The 20,545-nt window shown below is 46.5% G+C and overlaps 1 protein-coding gene across 1 annotated transcript in view; it reads left to right on the top strand.

Annotated features, from left to right (window-relative positions):
* Nucleotides 1-20,545, top strand: part of CWF19L2 (CWF19 like cell cycle control factor 2) — a 1,282,529-nt gene that overhangs the window by 533,447 nt on the left and 728,537 nt on the right. The window contains exon 8 of the mRNA XM_078657031.1: nucleotides 6,457-7,199. Coding sequence (XP_078513157.1) covers nucleotides 6,457-7,199 — 743 coding nt within the window. The remainder of the gene's footprint in view (nucleotides 1-6,456; nucleotides 7,200-20,545) is intronic.

Genomic DNA, 20,545 nt, shown 5'->3' with positions numbered 1-20,545 from the left:
GACCCCATACATGTCCCGGGTTTTTGGGTATCGCCCGAGACATGGCTCGGGTTTCGGGATAACTTCCCTCATCAGTAGAGAAAATGGTTTAGGGGTGGAGGAGAAGGCCGCCAAACAACAGTCAATGGCCTCGATGCCCGAACCGGCACGCAGGGCAGCATCCAGGAGCCCGTCGGCTCAAAGCTCAAGGGAGCCAATTAGTAAAAACCACCGCAATGGAGCGCACACTGCTAGCCCCTCCTCCGGATCGCCCCTCGGGATTCTGGTACTTGTAGTTCAGTAGTGGATCACCCAGGTGGGTGCAAGTCGGTACTTGTTGGACTGATGAATCTCTAGACCCGATACATGTCCCGGGTTTTTGGGTATCGCCCGAGACATGGCTCGGGTTTCGGGATAACTTCCCTCATCAGTAGAGAAAATGGTTTAGGGGTGGAGGAGAAGGCCGCCAAACAACAGTCAATGGCCTCGATGCCCGAACCGGCACGCAGGGCAGCATCCAGGAGCCCGTCGGCTCAAAGCTCAAGGGAGCCAATTAGTAAAAACCACCGCAATGGAGCGCACACTGCTAGCCCCTCCTCCGGATCGCCCCTCGGGATTCTGGTACTTGTAGTTCAGTAGTGGATCACCCAGGTGGGTGCAAGTCGGTACTTGTTGGACTGATGAATCTCTAGACCCGATACATGTCCCGGGTTTTTGGGTATCGCCCGAGACATGGCTCGGGTTTCGGGATAACTTCCCTCATCAGTAGAGAAAATGGTTTAGGGGTGGAGGAGAAGGCCGCCAAACAACAGTCAATGGCCTCGATGCCCGAACCGGCACGCAGGGCAGCATCCAGGAGCCCGTCGGCTCAAAGCTCAAGGGAGCCAATTAGTAAAAACCACCGCAATGGAGCGCACACTGCTAGCCCCTCCTCCGGATCGCCCCTCGGGATTCTGGTACTTGTAGTTCAGTAGTGGATCACCCAGGTGGGTGCAAGTCGGTACTTGTTGGACTGATGAATCTCTAGACCCGATACATGTCCCGGGTTTTTGGGTATCGCCCGAGACATGGCTCGGGTTTCGGGATAACTTCCCTCATCAGTAGAGAAAATGGTTTAGGGGTTTAGAGATTCATCAGTCCAACAAGTACCGACTTGCACCCACCTGGGTGATCCACTACTGAACTACAAGTACCAGAATCCCGAGGGGCGATCCGGAGGAGGGGCTAGCGGTGTGCGCTCCATTGCGGTGGTTTTTATGTGCAGTAAGTGGTCCCACATACAAAACCAGCCAATGGCATGATTTAGTGATTACACTCAACATTAAAGTATCAAATCTAAGTGCCAGACCACTTATGGTCCGATTTCTCTACCTAACATTAAACACGGCCCCAGTGCATTGCAACAAATACTTAGACAGTCCAATTCCAACCAAACATATCAATTCAGAAAACAAAGTTCCGAAAAGATAGTGTGAACAGCATTCTGAGATGCATCTAGAGCAAAAGCTCTCCGCTGCCCCATAGCCAACACACTCACTAGAGCTTCTCCAAAATCAAAGACCTAGGACAAAGAGGAATCTTACACACATGCAGGAACCCTATACTATAGCTCCTCAATGAAGAAAGAATATATGCCAACAAAGTAATATCCTACAGAGCATTTGATTTCTTAGCAAAAATTACTTTGAAGTACAAAATCATATTTGAGTGTTGCCATTTGTGTCTGCCTTTGAACCCTGAAACAGTTACTCACAAGCATACCTCAATACAGTTGGATCTTCTGGTGGAACTCAGTTGTTCCATATGCAGTCAGTCTCATAACAGCTGTATATTAATATTCCAGTGATCCAAACTAAATCAGTTATTCCAATCTTCCATATCGGAAACCCCCTTGCTTTAGGAACTACAGCGAGGGTGGGATTCTTCATGGGCCTCTTCTGTCTGCAACTCTGCAGACAAAGGCTCAGCTAATAATTAATGTGAAAATGTGGGTGAGTAAGTGAAGGGATGAGTGGAATGGCTGGATTGTATGGGTTAGTGAAAGGTTGAATGGATGGATAATGGGAGAAAGGATGGATGGGTGAGTGAGTGGAAGGATGGATGAGAGAAAGGGTAAATAGATGGATGTATGGGTGGAAGGGTGGATGGATGAGTGAAAGGGTGGATGATAGGCGAGTGAGTGAATGGATGGATGAGTAAAAGGGTTGATGTAAGGATGGATGAGTGAGTGAAAGGGAGGGTAGATAGACAAAATTGATGGATTTACGAGTAGATGGGATGGGTGGGTGGATGCTTGAAGGGTGGGTGGAAGGCTAAGTAAAAGGGGGATGGAGAGAGAAAGGGAGGATGGATGAATGAGTGAAAGTATGGATGGATGATTGACAAGATGGATGGGCAAAACAGCTGCACGGATGAGTGAAAAGGATGTAAAGATGGATGAGTGAAAGAATGCATAGATAAGTGAAAGGGAGGGTGGAGAGCTGGAAAAAAGGATAGATGGAGGGATTAGTGAAAGGGTGAATGGGTGGATGGACGAGTAAACGAAAGTATGACTAGATGGGTGAAAGGGTAAATGGTTGGAAGGATGAGTGAAAGCAGGATGGATTGTGTGAAAGGGTGGATGCATGGACGATGGATGGATGAGTGGATGGATGGATGAGTGAAATGATGGATGGAAGGATAGATGATGGAGAGGTTTACAAATGGTTTAATAGGTTTGAAAATGGATGGGAACACATATGGAAGGACAGAATGAATGGTGAATGACTGAATGATGGATGGATGAAAGAATGAATAGATGACAGAATATAAATGTGAAATTATGGATATCAGCGGTCTGATTGAAGGATGAATGGCTAGATCCTTGGGCAAGAGAGCTCTTCTCGGGAGGGCTGTGTTGACTCCATGTGAGCTTTAGTTCAAAGTGGGAGGTATTTTAATTTTCTGGCTACTCCCTTGCCTATGTTTGACTTTTCTGTATTTGCTGTGTGCTCATGTGTGGGATCTATACATCATGCATATGACATTTTGAGTGACTCGACTGCTACTTGAATGTTACACTAGTAATTGTAAATGTTTGCATTTTTTGTTTTAGCTGTAAAGTTTTAGGGAGAGTCTCATAGGGCCATGAGCTGTACTTGAGATGTATATTGTGTTTTAGCAATAGGCAAGGCGTCAAACATAGACTATGTAATAGTGTATCGACAGTGCCTTCTTTAAGAAAGCTGCAGGGAAAAGCCCCTAAGTGACTTCCATCAGCCAGTATAACTCTCTGCAAAGCCCCCATATACAAAGTCTGATTCCATATTTTAAGTTCCACTTGCTGGAACACCCATAATGCGTTCCCTATAGTGGGTTCATCACAGCAATCCTCCCTATAGTTCACCTATGCGTGCCACTTTATGTCTCACGATGGCACTCAGATATAAGATGCTAGTAACAAAGTTTATTCAAGCAGATATTCCCGACCACTTCTCTCACCAAACATGCCCTGTCAGGACCATGAATTGTAAGCAAAATATCAGACAGGACAAACCAATGCAGTAACCTTATAAATAGATTATCATATGAAATACCACAAAAAGACCTGCACAGTTGCTCAAAGCTGAGCGCATACCGAAAAACCATGAAGTGCACGATTGTCTCAACCAAATATAACATTATTTTGACTTGTACTTAAGTGGTTGTCTATGCACTTAAGTGGTTGTCTATTTACTTACTTACATACTATCGTATGACCTCCTCTGATAGTTCTGTAATACTTACCTTTTGTCCCAAAGTTTTGACCTCAATTTTGACCTTCTGTCGTGAAATATTGCCCTGAATGTGTACACTTTGTCCTGAATTTTTACACTCACCGTCCTGAACTTGCACCCATGCCAGTTGGTCACCCTAACTGTAAGGTATAGCAGATATCAGGGTGGTAGCCCAGTCCAGCCTCCTCCGGGCGAAGACGGGCGCAAGATGGGCCTGCCCTTAGCATGGGCGCCGCCCACGCAGAAGAGTTGATGAAATGAAATGAATTAAATGAATTAAATGAAATTATAACTTTTATAGCGCAAAACTGCCACCATACGGGTATCCTGGCGCTTGGATTAATGACTGGACACCATAAAGTAGAATCAATTGTCAATGAGAAGAACTAAAGATCATTCCTTGGAAAAAGCCAAGTTTTCAGGCTCTTCCTAAAGCCGGTCAATGAGCTGGCCTGTCTAAGGTTCAGGGGCAACTCACTCCAAATGCGCGAGGCAGTCACTCCAAAGGCTCTGCCCCACTTCCGGGATCTTTTAAATCTGGTGGTTGTAATCAGATTAACATTCGAAGAGTGGAGCTGCCTCCCAGGATTGTACTGTCGGAGGGATGGTCGGAAGCAGAAGCGAGGAGGCCGTATGGGGTCAATATTGAGAGATTTTATTAAGAAAAAAACCACTGGCTGGACAAGATATAGTCCGGGCAAATCAAAGTTCAGCTGTTTAGAAAGGTCGTCTGCTAATCAGCTATGGCCAGGGGTCTGTATGAGCTTTCTCAGGGTCTTGGTAGGACTTGCTGGTCACTCTCTTCTGGGCAGTCACGAAACCTATTACGGGTTTCCTCCTTCTTCCTGGGCAGTCATGAAACCTATTACGGGTTTCCGCCTTCTTCCTGGACAGTCACGAAACCTATTACGGGTTTCCGCCGCTCTGCTGGGATCCCAGAGTAGGCTCGAGAAACAAAAGAAAGCAGCAGTCAAAACCTGGTCTTTCTCTACAATAGTGTACCGTCACCAAACCAAGTGAAGGGGTGTTTAATTGCGGTCTTAGTCTTGGGCATCGGCAGGGTGATTAGGAAATCTCGGGGAAAGTGTCAAGGCAGGTAGGCGTAAGGGTGAGCGTGCACGGGGGTTTAAAACTAAACGAGCCACTTTGTAGGCTTTAAAAAAACTCTACCCGTCCCCTGGTTTAGTATCACCTCCCGCCGCCCAGTTCACTTTGCCACCCCCTCCCTAAGTCCCTTTGCCCGTCACGTACTGCTATGAGCCACAACTCTCCTGAGTTGTAGCGGCTTCTGTGTACTCCGGGATCCACCACTCTTCCGGCCACGTCTCGGGGCTCTTCTCTTCGGTTTCTCCCGCTCTGGCGTCCACGTTGCTCCTCTCCAATTCTTGGGTCCTTCGGCACTCTTCTTCCGGATTCTCTCCTTCCGATGGCGCGCCTGCTGTTCCGGAGCCTTCCCTTTTCTGCCTCCCTTGACCTTCGACCGTGGCTCCAGATTGGTCAAGGAAGTCTCCGATCCCACCTTCCCGCTGCCAGACTACGTCCGGGTTACTTCCGGCTTTCTGTGTGTGGTTAGAGTAGGCTATTAGCTGTGCCAGCCCTGGGGTCTCATAGTCTTCGTTATGGTAAAGAATCCATTCTGTAGGTAATGGGGCTTTATCCTCGCTGGGGGGAATGCGCACCCTGTCTCCCTCACATGTACCAAGTAAACATCACCTGCAGGGGGACAGGGCCCTCACCATTTACTACCCTGTATACAATACAGAGAGATTTAAATCAAATTCTCTCCGTCATAGGTAGCCAATGGAGATCTCTCAAGGCCAGTGTCGTGGAGGACCTACGCTGTCTATCTAGCACCAACTTTGCTGCTGTAGCCTGGACTTGCTGCAATCCCTGCAAAATATATTGTGGCGCCCTCAAGTACAGGGAGTTGCAGTAGTCCAGCCTACTCAGAATTACCACTTCTCACTACCAGAGATCAAGTGTCTTTTGGAAGTAGTGGAAGAACCTTCAGTAGTATGCGTAGCAAAGAGAGGCAGACACTGGCAGTTTTGTAGCTTGTAAATCCATTTGGAGATTTTCATCCACCATGACCCCCAAGTTGCGCACCACTTTAGCATGGGATCAGGGGTTCGTCCTCTGGGGTGAGTTTCAACTCCTCCGATAGTTGACGAGACATTCTAGTGGCTGGAGAGTACACCGCCTCTGTTTTCCCCCCATTGAACTGTAGGGTCTTTCATCTCAATTTTAAAGATTTTGTAGTAACCAGGCTGACAAGGGAAGAACTTGTCTGGTTATTTATTGACTACATGGATAGCAGAGCTTGGCGCACCAGGTCTACCAACAGCTTCAACAGAAATGTCTTGACTCAACGCAGTTGCTAAGAGACCAAGCATTCTAGAGCCTAAGCATCATTACCGGATTAAAGGAAAATACATGAGACGCAGTACATATTTTAAAGCAGACACTTACAGTGCAAAATGTAACTGTAGAGTAATTCCGTCTGTATAAGAAATGCTTACGATGAAGCGTGTCGATCGTGGAGCTTCTATTCGGGAAGGAGGAGAAAGTAAGTTCCCCTCCTCTTGACAATGCACTGCATTTTATTAATGATAAAGTTAATTATAGTCCAGTAGTTCCACATTGTTGAATTAATTATGTTACATTGAAAATATAAGCAGACAAAATGAGCAATATAATAAATTTTTATATTTTTTATTTCTAGTCTGTGGAGACATTCCAAGCTAAAATGACAGAAGCTGAAAAGCAGGCCTCTCAGCGCTACAGGGACAGAGATGACAGAAGGTCAGGCTGGAGAAAAGGTAAATATTCAGACACGAGCTCCAGCGAAGCAGGAAAACGAGGTGGAAACGTGGACAAAACCCAAAGAGAGACCGAAGATCGATGTAAGATTCCGTCAAATGGAAGTCCCAAGAATAGGTATAGTGAGTCTTCTCAGGGGAAGGAGTACAAAAAACATTTTGAGCACAGGTCAAGGTATGATGAGAGAGACGCTACGAAGTCCAGTTCGGGTTCAGAACACAAGAATTATGAGTTCAGGACTACAAAAGGGGATCTTGACCAAAAGAACAGACAAGAAGGGGTCTCTAATGTGAGAAGTCAGAAATCTAAGTTTTTGAAGCCATCTGACGATGATGAATCTTCCTACAAACGCGGAGATAGAAACTCTGAAAGACCGAAGAGTTCTACATTGCCTGCTCAGGTCCCTTTGAGTAAGGGATTCCGAAAACCTGTGGATGGAAATGAAGATGTTCCAGCACTGGGCAGTGGACATGCAAAAGACTCAAGAGCTAAGGAAGAATCCCATCAGAAGTCCGAGATATCACAAAAGATTACCAGGGTAGAGAACTCACCCAAACAAAAAGAGCATGAACCAGTTGGAGACCACTTGCTGTGCAGCATAGATAAGCGTGATCTGTCACCTGAGAGGAATTCATCAACCTCCAGGTATTTTCCGTTTTCTTATTGGAAACCCATTTGTAGGAATGCATGTTGTAGTAACAAAATAGCAAGATAATACTGCCACATATTGTGCCGCACTATTTGCCTTATATTACCACATGATTGTCAAACCTGACACACAAGTTAGGCAGCAGGGCTGTTTAACTTGCAAGATTTCAATAGTTTGCACAGTGCAGATAGGTTTTTAAGACAAAAAAAAAGCATTGTTCACCAACAAATAATGATCTTATCCTGCATGACAGCAACAGAAACAAAATGAACATTATCCTTTCTAACTCCCAGAATAAAATACTTTTTTTTAAAACATACAGAATTGATATCAGAAGAACACAAGCCTGCATATGCACACGTATTGGCTGTAATATAAGCATTGGCAAAGTCAGTAGGTCTTGGCTTAGCTGAGCTATTGGTTTTGTCAGTGCTTTTTGTTGATTGCACGTGTGGCTGACAACCTTGAAATGGGCTCAAACAAAACCCATTTCAAATATGGCCTTCGATGCGCATGCATGCATCGTGACGTGTGCATTGCATCACATGTGACACAACACAGGCAGTTTTTTTAATTTTCCTGTTTAATGGTTGGATGGTGATGTTAGAATAGTACATAGATGGTTTTTTTTTTTTAAATAGATGCGTGGAAAGTACAAACATTAGCTCGCATGGATTTTCCCCCCAGGAACTGGGATGGGGGAGTAGGATGGTAGGGTGGAATGTTCAGAACACAGGGGAGGGATAGTAAAAACAAGGAAGAGATCCCAATAAAACACTGGCTTTCTGGTGATGATCTGAAAGTAGAAAAAAGCGGTGACAATAACAATTGGTCAGGCCTTTTGCAAAGGTGCAGTATTGCAAGGTGCTACTCGATGCCGCTCTCGCATCAAATATGTAAGTGCTTAAAAAGTCTTCCACGAAGCTCCAGCACCTCTTTCTCTGCAGAAAAGAGAAAGGGCAAGAACCTCAGAATTACCCAACACATATGCCATTCAAGTAAGGAATGAGAAAAATAAATAAAATGAGCCTCTGGTTGGCTCATTTTAGTCTGAATGGTTCATAACTAGATATATTTTGTAGAGTGGAAAGGCCTCAAAATGAGTGTATAAAAAGAAAGGATACCTTACAGGATCACCAGAACAGGGGTCTCTTAACACCTGACCAGACAGCAAAAGACTGCCCAAGTGACTGGACGGGTAATCCTTACCTATCTGTATAATATTAGAGCTGTTCCTAGTGCATGCATATGGTGATGTGTTGCCCATCACAAAAACTTCTGAATTGCTTGCTTTGGAAGAGCAGACCTGCCAACTCACACAGTGCCACCGTGGCTTACAATATCTGATCCCATCACACAGTTACCCTGTGAGTAGCCGATATCATATGGTGGCAGGGAAAATGATCTGAAACCCACTGAAAACAGTGGATTTCCAGCTTGTTGTCAGAGGCTTTGAACTTCCGACTTCCAATAATGCGCTTTAGAAAACACCACAGGATGTCGGCACCAGCCTCAGCAAGCTTCTTTTTTTTTTGGGGGGGGGGGTTTGGGGGTGGGACAGGGGCAAAAGTGCCTCTTGAGTACTTTTCTGCACAAGGGCTACGCCTCCTCCAAGACCCCGCCCTCTCTGCACACAGTGAGATTCTTAGGTTGAGCCTCGCCAGCGTGTATGCGCTGTCTTCAAGAGCTGCTCTTATCAATAATATTACTCTATTCCCGACTGCTACTTACCATTGGTTCAAGTCCTGCGTCGCTCTTTGTTGCTGCCTCCTAACCGGGACAGTCAGCAATACATTTCTTCCATTCAGCTGAGGAGCGCCGGCTGAGTACAGTGTTGTTACGCTTGCAGTGCTTTTCTGTTGTTTTATGAGAACTTTTTTTTTTGTAGCTTTCTGCCCATCGCTTTTACCCCCAGTGTCACGTTTTGCCTGGTGCTGCTTCTTTAATTTCTTAATATTTATTTAGGTACACTTTTCACAAGTGCTACTCTTGCCATGGCGCATGCTGCAGTATACTGCCTCACTCCCTCCAACTAGCGTGGCATTTCTTCTTGTGTATTCTGCCACAAACCTATGTGTCCTGCACCTGCATCATGTGTGTGCTCTTCGCCGACTGGTATCTTCTGTTGGTGAGTCAAGTGCCAGGACCCTGGCATGATGTGTTTGAGTAACTCTGGAAGAGTATCTTCCAGCCTGCAGCTAGGCTCGCTGCCTGGCAGTCTCATTCCATGTAGCCCGCTGCTGGGTATCATGTATATATTATGCTTGTGTTCTTCTGCTGGTGCGTCAGACACTGGGCCTTGGCGTTTGAGCATGTGCCGCTCACTCTTCATATGCATCTGCCAGTCTGCAGCTGGACATTACTTATGAGTCGGGTGTGTGTTCTTGGGGTCTGGTCTTTGGTGGTAACTTGGGTGCTGGGGCTCTGGCAGGTGCCACTCCACTTGTGTATGTGCCAGCCTGCAGTTGCGCATCATGTATGTATTGTGTGTGCTCATTGCCTTAGGTGTCATCTGATGCTGCCTGCAGCTTGGCAATGCGCGCATGTGTGCCCTTCAGCTGCTAGTCTCCTCTGCTGGTGAGGAAGGCCTCTGGCACTGTGCGTTTGAGCATGTGTCACTTTGAATGTGTACCTGCTAACTGACAGCTGGACATCATGTAATTATCATGCGTGTGCTCTTTGCCTTTGGCCTGCTGTGCTGGTGAGACACGAGTTAGGTCCCTGGTACGGTGTGTTGACCATGCCAGAAAATCTGCTCTCATTCTCGAACACCCAAGAAGACTCAGGATCTCACTCGTTCAAAGTTAGTTACCAGGACACTTTACAGAACGTGTAGTGTGTCATATTGCGGGTAATATGTTACTACTATATATACTTTATTAACATTTTGTGTATACAAAGGCGCACAGTCATGTTGCATACAAACTATCACTTGACACATATTTGCATTTTATATGACCCTTGTGTCCGACATGCAATCTAGCGGCAGTAGTCATCAACTGATTTTAATGTGGTTTACAATTCTGCCCACAGCAACACAGTTTACGGAGTCTCGCAGTCTGTATTTGTGCAGTCTCTGTGGCATGTAATAGGTCCTGTTAGGAAATTTTAAATGAATCAGTCTATGTCTGCCATTTAGCGATATCCGCTTTGTGCTTTCGCAACAGTATTTACACGTAGCGTCGTCTAGGTATGTTCGCAGATCTGCCTGCCAGGCCAGTCAGGCCTTGGTGTAGCGATTTGCCCTGTATTCCTGCGATCGTTTGTATATATGAGATACTAACTTGGTAGGAGAGCTAGTTTTAATCACGTGTGAGAGTGTGACCACTTCTGGCGGTTCCGCCAGATCGCTGCTAAGGATTTCCAGTAGTGCTTGTGCTCTGTGGAACTACAATTTATGGAGCAGTGTGGTGTCGTGCTCCATTGCCTCCTCCTCCTCCCACTTTTTCGCTATACCCTCTGAGAGAGAACATGTCCCCTAACGTGCATATATTTAGTGCACCTAATGCCGAAGTCAACCCCACGTCTCTGCAGGGTGGGGTCCGCGGTGAATACAGGATGGCTCTGTCTTGTGTTTTCAGAAGGTTATTCCAGGTGTGTACGATCGTGTTGATTGAGTCCAGAATTCCCGTCCTACGGTCCGTGGGATTAAATAAGAGAGCGGGCAGTTGTTTAGGAGGCGCTACACCTTTCTCAATCTGTACATGGGGTGCTCCCGGGGGTCCATGCACCTAATAGTGGGCATGTGCCCTTTGCTCCGCCCTGTTCTATAAATCCAGGTCTGGAGCCTCTAAGCCTCCCAGAGCGGATAATCTGAGGTAAATGGGATGGTAGTTGGCATGAGGGGAAATATGATTGATTTATTCCGGTTCACTTTAAGCCCTGATAGCGTACCATACTTTACCACCTCGCGTAGCAGTGGTGAGAGGTGCCTGTCAGAGTCTCTAACGTATAATAAGGTATCGTCTGCATAGGTGGAAATAATCAGCTCATAGCCCGGGAAGCGTATACCCCTGTTGCTGTGATACTCCTGTATGGCGCAGGCTAGGGTTTTCGCCACTAGTGCATATAAAATAGGGGACAGTGGGCACCCCTGACAAAGCGAATCGGATCAGTGACCATGTAGCCAATTATTATTCTGAGTGTTGGGGAGTTGTATAAAACCCCCACCAGCTGGAGACAGATCTCACCTAGTCCCATTCTCGACAGGACCTGCTTCATGAATGGTCATTCAACTGAGTCAAACACTTTCTCCATATCTAGGAATACCACAACAGCCTCCACATCTCTTCTTGCATGCTGTGTAGCCCCAAATACAATGCGGAGGTTATAAGTAAGGTTTCTACTGGGAACAAACCCTGCTTGCTCAAGCGCTACTAGAACCGGCACCAGCGCCACTAAGCGATTTGCCAATATCTTGGCATAAATCGTCGCGTCAACATTTAGGAGCGACAGCGGGCGGTAGGAGGCACAGTCAGTAGGTTGTTTATCCGGTTTCAGAATCGGCATTATTAATGCTTCCCTCATTGTAGGTGGCATGATACTGCTCTCGCTAATCTCTTCAAATAGTGTAGCTAAGTGCGGGATGAGCACTTTTTGTACTCTTTATAGAATGCTACTGTTAAGCCGTTATTTCCTCCGTATCGAGGGGATGCATCAAGTACTCCTGGTGCGCGTTCAGCAGCCAAGGCAGCTTAATATGCGTCCGGTAGACCAGGATCTCTGGCTTGTTATCCCCGCTTTGCGAGTTGGATTACGTTGAATAGTATTGTTTGAATCTATCCTTAATCGCCAGTGGGTCAGTAAGAGATTCCCCTTCTAGGTTATTAATTTCCGTGACTCCCGATGCTTCCCGTCTCTTTTTTTAGTAGCAATACAAGAACTGGACCCGGGCATTCTCCCTCCCCATAGGAGCGGGCCGTCGCATATTTCCCCAGGTGTTTTAGTTCTGCGTCAGTTGCTACATGATATTCTACACAGTGTCTTAAATTCTTCTCCTACATAGTCTGTGGGCGCAGTTAGGGACCTTTTTTCTAGCAAATTGAGGGAGTTCTCCAATTGTGAGAGCCATGTGCGGAGCGCCCGTAAAACCCCTGAGAGTTTAGTCATGGCAATCCCTCGGATGTAGACTTTGAAAGTCACCCACAGCACTGCAAATGTGTCAACTGTCCCAACGTACACTCAAAAAACGTGTCTATGGCCTCTGCAAGTTCTGATCTAAACACTGGGTCCAAAAGTGAATATGGGGGGGAACCACCAAACGAAAGGGGGAATGTGCTTATATGTGCGTTCCACTACCAGCAAGACCGGTGAGTGAGTGGTTGGAAAACGTCCTGGGAAGTACAGCACAGTCGCCGATCCGGCTGTATAGTGAGCTGGAGGCCAACCAATAATTTATCCTGGTGTGTAGGTTATGATACGCTGAGTAGTGCGTATACCCACCCTGCCCTAGGTGTCTCTCCCTCCATACGTCCCTTAGTTCCAATCGTGTCATTGTGTCCGCAACCATCCGAGCCAAGACAGAGATGCGTCTTTCTGGGCCCCCGACAGGTCTAATCGCGGTCCAGGGTACAGTTAAGATCTCCACCACAGAGTTGTATGTCCCTCGCGTAGGTTTGCATTTTTTATCGAGGAGCTTCACATAGAATTGAGGGTTGTCAAAGTTAGGGCCATAGACGTTTACTAGGGTGAAGTCCATTCCCTGCCCTGCACATCTCGAAATGGTAATTCTGCCCTCCGGGTCCGAGTCTAGTGGTTCCAGTTTCAGTTCAGATCGTGGATTAATCCAGGTAATCACCCCTGAGCATGAGTAGGGAACCCCGCAGATTGTGCATTTCCTTTTAACCCCTTACTACTGAGCATAGGACTATTGAGGGGTAGGTGCGTTTCTTGCAACAATGCATTATCTGTCTTGTGCCTGGTTAGATAAGCCTGTACCTTCCAAAGTTTCCTGTAATCGTTGAGGCCACGAACGTTCAGGAGTGTGTCCACTGTTTACTTGAACACCAATGGGATGTATGTGGGTATTAAGACAACATAAAGAAACTCCATATTTTATTGAATTTAGCATGGAACTATTTGATATACTTTATTGCTGTTTCACAATGTGATGTCTTTGCGTTCTCACTTAAATGAATAAAGGTTTTTTTGTTCACCCCTTTTTAGGTGTGGCTTAACAGCTCAGCTGTCACAACACATAATATGATCAACCTACTAAAGAGCTTTCAGAAGTACTAGAGAAGGGGCTTTGGATAAGATCAATATGTTTAGTAGTCAGAAGTACGTTTTAATTGGGCAGAAATGTTTTGCTTCCACAAAAAAAAGTGCTTTACTTTCTCATGTCTGTGATTATTTTATTTCTTTATCCAGATGCCTGAGCCAGCAGCAGTATGGCTTACTGAGCTTGAACTTTCAGGCGCACTCATGTGACATTGTAATGCTGTTTAAGTGTGTTTAATACCTAGATAATTTATGGTGTTTGTTTTTCTCTGGCAGCAGCACGGTGGGAGGAGGGCAGCCATGAGGAATGTATTGCAGTCCCAATACCCTCCACTTCCATCATTAACTTTAGACTTCAATATGTAGTTTTGACTTTGAAAGCAGTAGGATTCTTAGAGCTACACTAATCTACTTGGATTTTGCTACTGGCTTGATAGTGCAACTCTTGCTTTCCTTATGTGATCAACAAAAAACAGCTTTCAGAGTACTACTGAGAGATGAAAGGCACAGGGCAAGCTGGTAAAAGTTCACAAACTGTCAAGGTTTAACATGCTTTGAACAGCCCGCTCCCCACCCCTTGCATATCATTTATTCACCATGTAATATTACTTTGTCGTGGGGTAATATGTAAAAGGAAATAGATTTATAATTGCTCATTCTCGTCTTTCTTAAATCCTAACAGTAATATGCTTAGCCCTCTGCATTTGTACATTTAAAAGCTTTGTGATTCAGCCCATGTTTTCCCCTCTGAAGCTTTATTTACTCCATTGTGATGAGTTTAACCCATTCCGTGCTCCCGTCGGTACCTGGCTGGTGCTGCGAACGACCGTTGGCCGACGCAGCCCCACCCGTTTTTGCGAACGTTCCGCACTGGCACGGAACGTTCGAAGCAGCCAAGGTGTTAATGTTTTGTTGTTTCTCTTTCAGGGCTTCTACTGTTTGACGCATGCTGTTCTTTCAGAAAACTTTGTTTGGGTTGTGCTGCTTTCTGTATGTTCTTAATGTTTGTTCTGTATTAGATTCTATTTCCATGTTTTTTTACAGTTGTCATACAACCCACATAATTCCACTGGCATACACATACATCCACTCCAAACCAAAACATATGTGAAAAAGACATTGTCATTTACAACGCCAATAGCTCCAACTCTTACAAATGCGAGACCTATTGCATTGCAAATCTACTTTGAGTTCCTCTTTCCACAATTAATTTTGAGATAACTGACAGCTCAACCTGCTTTTCAAGGTGTTGTTTTCCCCCAACAAGTTGCTAAGGGCTATGTATGAAAGTGCTGTATGAACATAATAAATAAAAAAATACCATCAGCACTTCTATATTAATTGTATGCGTGGGCACTGAAAAACGCCAGAGCCTTTGCAGTTTTTGTTTCCTCTTGTAACAAGAGAGAAGCAGTTCACGAGTTAGAACCCTTCAACCATTCATGAATTCATATATTTTTTTTTTACTGAAAAACGCCAGTAAATGTGCTACGAAGGTAAAAACACACATATATTTGACAAAATAGTACCTCTAGCCTTTTCAGAGCTAAAATTTCCTTTTAACACAGGTTCTGCATTATTACCAATAATTTTTGCATAATTCAGTAAAAAGATCAAATTAATATGCAAAAGAAAACCTTTAGAAATATTGGTATACAAATTTATAGAAATCTATCCATGCAATAATAAAGCTACTGTAGGCCATGATTATAATTCTGTTCTCTAGGCAGTGTGGCAGCTGTGTCTCTGTTCCCAGCGGTACTTCCAGAAGTAATCCCTCATTCTGAGTCCTCTAGACTGTGTTGTTAGCTGCTTCTCTGGTCTCATCTGTAAATCCTTATTCTAAGTCATCTATACAGTCCTGCAGCTGCTTCTCTGGTCCTTTCAGTAATTTCTCCATTCTGTGTTCTCTAGACAGTGCTGCGACTGTGTCTTTGTTCCCAGTGGTATTTCCCCATTCTTAACCCTCTAGGCAGGGCTGCAGCTGTGTCTCTGTTCCCAGTGGTAATAATTAATTCGTTCTCTAACCAGTTTTGATAGCTGCTCCTCTGGTATCAGTGATAATTCCTCAATCTTAGTTCTTTACACACTGCTGCAGCTGCTTCTCTGGTCCCAGAGATAATTTCTCATTCTAAGTCCTCTAGGCAATTCTGCTAGCTGTTACTCTGGTTCCATAAGTAATTCCTCCTTCTAAGTCATTGAGGCAGTGCTGCAGCTGTGTCTCTGGTCACAGTGGTAATTCATCATTCTAACTCTTCTAGACAGTGTTGCAGCTTCTTCTCTGGTCCTGGTAGTAATTCCTCCCTCTTAGTCCTCTAGGCGGTGCTGATAACTGCTACTCTGGTCCTGTCAGTAATTCCTCATTATATTTCCTCTAGGCAGTGCTGTAACAGTGTCTCTGGTGACAGTAGTAATTGCCCATTCAATACTGCTATCTGCTTCTCTGGTCCCAGTGGTAAATTCTCATTCTAAGTCCTCTACGCAGTCCTGCTAGCTGCTACTCTGGTCCTGTCGGTAATTCTACATTCTTAGTCCTCTAGCCAGTGCTGCAGCTCTGTCTCTGTTCCCAGTGGTAATTCCTCATTCTTAGTTCTCTAGGCAATGCTGCTAGCTGCTACTCTGGTCCCGTCGGTAATTCTACATTCTTAGTCCTCTAGCCAGTGCTGCAGCTCTGTCTCTGTTCCCAGTGGTAATTCCTCATTCTTAGTCCTCTAGGCAGTGCTGCTAGCGGCTTCTCTTGTCCTCTCGATAATTGCTTATTCTAAGTCATCTAGGCAGTGCTGCAGCTGTGTCTCTGGTCACAGTGGTAATTACTCATTCTAACTCTTTTAGACAGTGCTGCAGCTGCTTCTCAGGTCCCAGTGGAAATTCCTCAGTTCGAGGCATGTGGGCTGCTGAATTTATATCTATGCATAGATCGCCGCCTAGTGTTGGGTCCGGATGATTGCACATTGTTGTCCTGGATGAGTCTTCGAAGTATCACGAGATAGGTGGCTCCTCCCCTGGACTACAGTGCGCATGGGCATCCTCTCCATGCTCAGATTGTTTTTTTCCGCCATTGGGTTCGGATGTACTTTCTTAACTGACGTTCGGATTATATATAAAAACTTTTCTCAAGGCCAAAAGACCTTCGGGGCGTCGGTATTGTCTTTCATTCGGTGCCTTGTATTTGTTCCAGTACGTCGAGATGGACGCCGAAGGCCGCTTGCCTTTCGACACCAAAGGCCCCATCGACGACCGATGATGGAACAGAGCCCGTTCAAACTATGCCCCGTTTGCAACTCAAAATACCCTCACATCGATGTGCACCCGGTGTGCAATAAATGTCTCTCACCGGACCACGACGAGGCCAGCTGCATGGCCTGTTCTCGATTCAGATCGAAGAAAACTCTTCGCCTTCGACGTGCTGCACGACAGTCGGCGCGGGGGTCAGCGCCCGATCAAGAAAACATCTTCGGAGCCGACGACGAAGAGGGTGTAGAAGAGGAGGATCCTGATCGACAGTCGGATCCCGCGTCAGGGTGAGACTCCAACTACGATGAGGACGAAGAAGAATTCTACATCCTTGATGAAGACATCGTCGAGGTAGGAGACGACGCACAACCCATCGGAGCCGTCGATGACGACTCAGGCGATGAGCAGGACCCAACCGCAGTAGCGGGGCCCAGTAAAAACACTTCCACGGCTCAGGTCGAGGCATCGCCGGAAGGCCTTAGCCAAGATCTTCATCCACGTTCTATAGCCCCGCTTCCAGGCCAGGCTAAGAACATTTCCAAAGAGCCATCGGTCGATCGGCCACAATCAGTGGAAAACAAAACCTAAAGACACTAAATCGAAACCGAAACTGGTGAAAACAGTCATCGGCTCGACGAACATACCAAGTCAAAACGTGTGCTCCACCCCTCAGGGTCGCAAGGGGGTGTCGACCCGAAGATCGGGGCACCGAAGCCCGTGTCTACTGTTAAACACGTCAAGCTCACTTCGACGTCGGGGTCCAAAGGTGGCGACTCTTCCAAAGGGCGCGAGACCCAAAAAAGCCTCGATCCGAAGCCTCGGAAGCCACTAATAGTGAAGGCCTTCGAGTCAAAAACAAAACTCGGCCCACAAAAACAGAGCAAGTCGAAGCAAAAGGGCGTACCTGCTGCGCAACAACGGCTCGAGTCGACGCATAGCCACAAGCAACAGGCTGAACAGTCGAAGTCGGTCGGATCGAAAATGACGCCTACCTCGAAGCAGGTCAGTCCGTCGCCGACGCTTACGGCGCCAATAAAATACGGACTGCCCCCAACAGCACGACCTAAAACGGTCCAGCTCCCAAAGGGCACCGACGCATCCAAGTCATCATCTGTAGCCGCAAATGCTCAGCCCATGCAGGAGGACGTTCTGTTCCAGGCACCGTCCTATGATAACCAGTCGAAACTATTCATTGACTCCGATTCAGGGCGACTCACCATTTATAAAAGGAAAATCATTCCTGAAAATCCTATGGAGTCCTACAAGATACCACTCAAGAGAAAGAGGGACTCTGCCACCTCACCTACTCTTTTTGAACCCATACAATCCTATGGACAAGACTATACCTATTCTCCCACACCTGCCACTGAGGATGTGGAGGAAGGGTACAATGAGGACCAGTTAATTATCCCATTGACACAAGCCAGGAGGAGTCCCAACCATGGACTGACCCTGTTGACCCTGATGAACCATACACCACCCCTGACACTCAGTCCTATGCGGTCAAGACATCGCCTACTGAGGATACTGCTGCGTTTAACGCATTGATTGAGAGGGCAGCCCTTAACCATGATGTGGACATGCACGCTGACCCAGTGGAGGAAGACTTTCTGTTTGATACCTTCTCAACCTCAGAAAGATCTGTAAAAACTTTGCCTATGCTCAAAGGTGTGCTCAAACATGCTGGTGACATTTTTAAAGAGCCAACAAAGGCAAGGGTGATAAACCCCAGGATTGAGAGGAAGTACCGACCTGCACCTGTAGACCCTACGTATATCAAGGGCCAGCTCCCGTTGGACTCCTTGGTGGTGGCTAATGCTCGTAAGAGAGCAAACTCTCAAATGAGTGGTGATGCTCCTCCTCCGGACAAAGAATCCCAGATCTTGGAAGCTTCTGGCAAACGTGTGGCAGCTCAAGCGGCTAATATTTGGAGAATCTCAAATACACAGGCCCTATTAGCAAGATATGATAGGGCTCACTACGACACGTTAGAGCAGCTACTGCAGCACCTGCCTGATGCTTATAAGGAGGGGGCAGAAATGCTCATACAAGAGGGGAAGCTAATCTCAAACGCATCTATTAAATGTGCGTTACATGCAGCTGACACAGCGGCTAGGGCCATCAACACTAGTGTAATGCTCAGGAGGGATACCTGGCTCCGCATCTCTGGTTTCAAGTCAGAGATCCAAACAACTCTGCTTAATCAGCCAGTTGACCCTGACTTTCTATTTGGTCCTGAGGTAGACACCACCCTAGAAAAAATAAAAAAAGACACAGAAACTGCCAAGTCCATGGGGGCTCTACAGTCACAGCAGTTCAGGGGCGGTTCCTTTCGTCGCTCCGGTAACAGGGGAGCGTCTAGAGGACAAACGTCGCAGCAAACCCAATACAGCAAAGGAGTCACACAAACCACCTATAACAAAAACAATAGAGGTGGATACCGTGGGAACAGTACCAAAGGCAGAGGACGAGGAAATAACAATGCCAGATCCTCCGCCACTAATAAACAGTGACGTCTTGTCACTGCCCCCAGACCATATAACACCGGTCGGGGGAAGACTTCAGCAGTTCCTGCAAGTCTGGGAAGGCATTACCACGGACAGGTGGGTGAGACAACTTATACAACATGGTTATTGTCTAGAACTAACCTCCACTCCACCCAACATACCCCCAAGGCACCGTCCTATGTCCGCAGAGCACATGCACTTATTGCAGCAAGAAGTCATATCCATGCTGCAAAAAGGGGCCATAAAACTCGTGCCTTTAGAACGACAGGGTACAGGGGTGTACTCACTGTACTTCTTAATCCCAAAAAAGGACGGGTCTCTCAGGCCCATTCTAGACCTCAGACCCTTGAACGAATACATCCTGTCAGAACACTTTCACATGCTCACTTTGCAGCAAGTTCTACCATTGCTCAGTCAGGGAGACTTCCTAGCAACACTAGATCTGAAGGATGCATATTTCCACATTCCCGTCCACCCCAGTCACAGGAAATATCTCAGGTTCACCATCAACAACCAGCATTACCAGTTCAAAGTCCTGCCTTTCGGGGTCACTACTGCCCCCAGAGTGTTTACCAAGTGCTTAGCGACAGTAGCTGCACACCTTCGGAGACCACACATCCATGTCTATCCATATCTGGACGACTGGCTTGTCCAAGCAAAGTCGGCCAAGCAATGTGCCAGCAACATGTCCCGCACAATTCACCTCCTACACAGTCTAGGATTTTCCCTAAATTACCAAAAATCCCACCTACAACCGCACCTGTTCAACAGTACTTAGGCGCAGAAATAAACACTGACAGCAACAGCACGGCCAAACTCAGCAAGAGTCAACAGCATGCAGGTGCTCATTAAAAAATTCAGGCCCCAACACTCACTCCCAGCGCAAGTGTTCATGCAACTAATAGGCATGATGGCCTCCTGTATCTTTATAGTCCCACACGCAAGGCTGCACATGCGTCCGCTTCAGGAGTGCTTGGCGCAACAGTGGAACCAGGCTCAGGGACAGTTGAAAGACCTAGTGTTGGTGACCGGTGGTGCATACAACTCTCTGCATTGGTGGAACACACAAAACCTTTGCAGGGGACGACCGTTCCAAGAGCCTGTACCACAGATAGTGCTGACTGCGGACGCATCTCTCCAGGGCTGGGGAGCGCATGTCCTCAATTACACGGTGCAGGGACTATGGACAACACAGCCGCAAAAGATGCACATCAACCTACTAGAACTGATGGCAATCTTCTTGGTCTTGGCAATGAAGGCATTCAAGTTGCATTTGTGCAACAAAGTCGTGCTGATCCGGACGGACAACATGACTGCAATGTATTACATTCAGAAACAGGGAGTGACACAATCTCCACAATTGTCACACCTAGCACAGTGCA

Source organism: Lissotriton helveticus, chromosome 8 (genome assembly GCF_964261635.1).
Source record: "Lissotriton helveticus chromosome 8, aLisHel1.1, whole genome shotgun sequence".
In the NCBI taxonomy this organism is placed as follows: domain Eukaryota; kingdom Metazoa; phylum Chordata; class Amphibia; order Caudata; family Salamandridae; genus Lissotriton; species Lissotriton helveticus.
The sequence above is the reverse complement of the archived record's forward strand: the minus strand, read 5'-3'. Positions and strand labels throughout refer to the sequence as shown.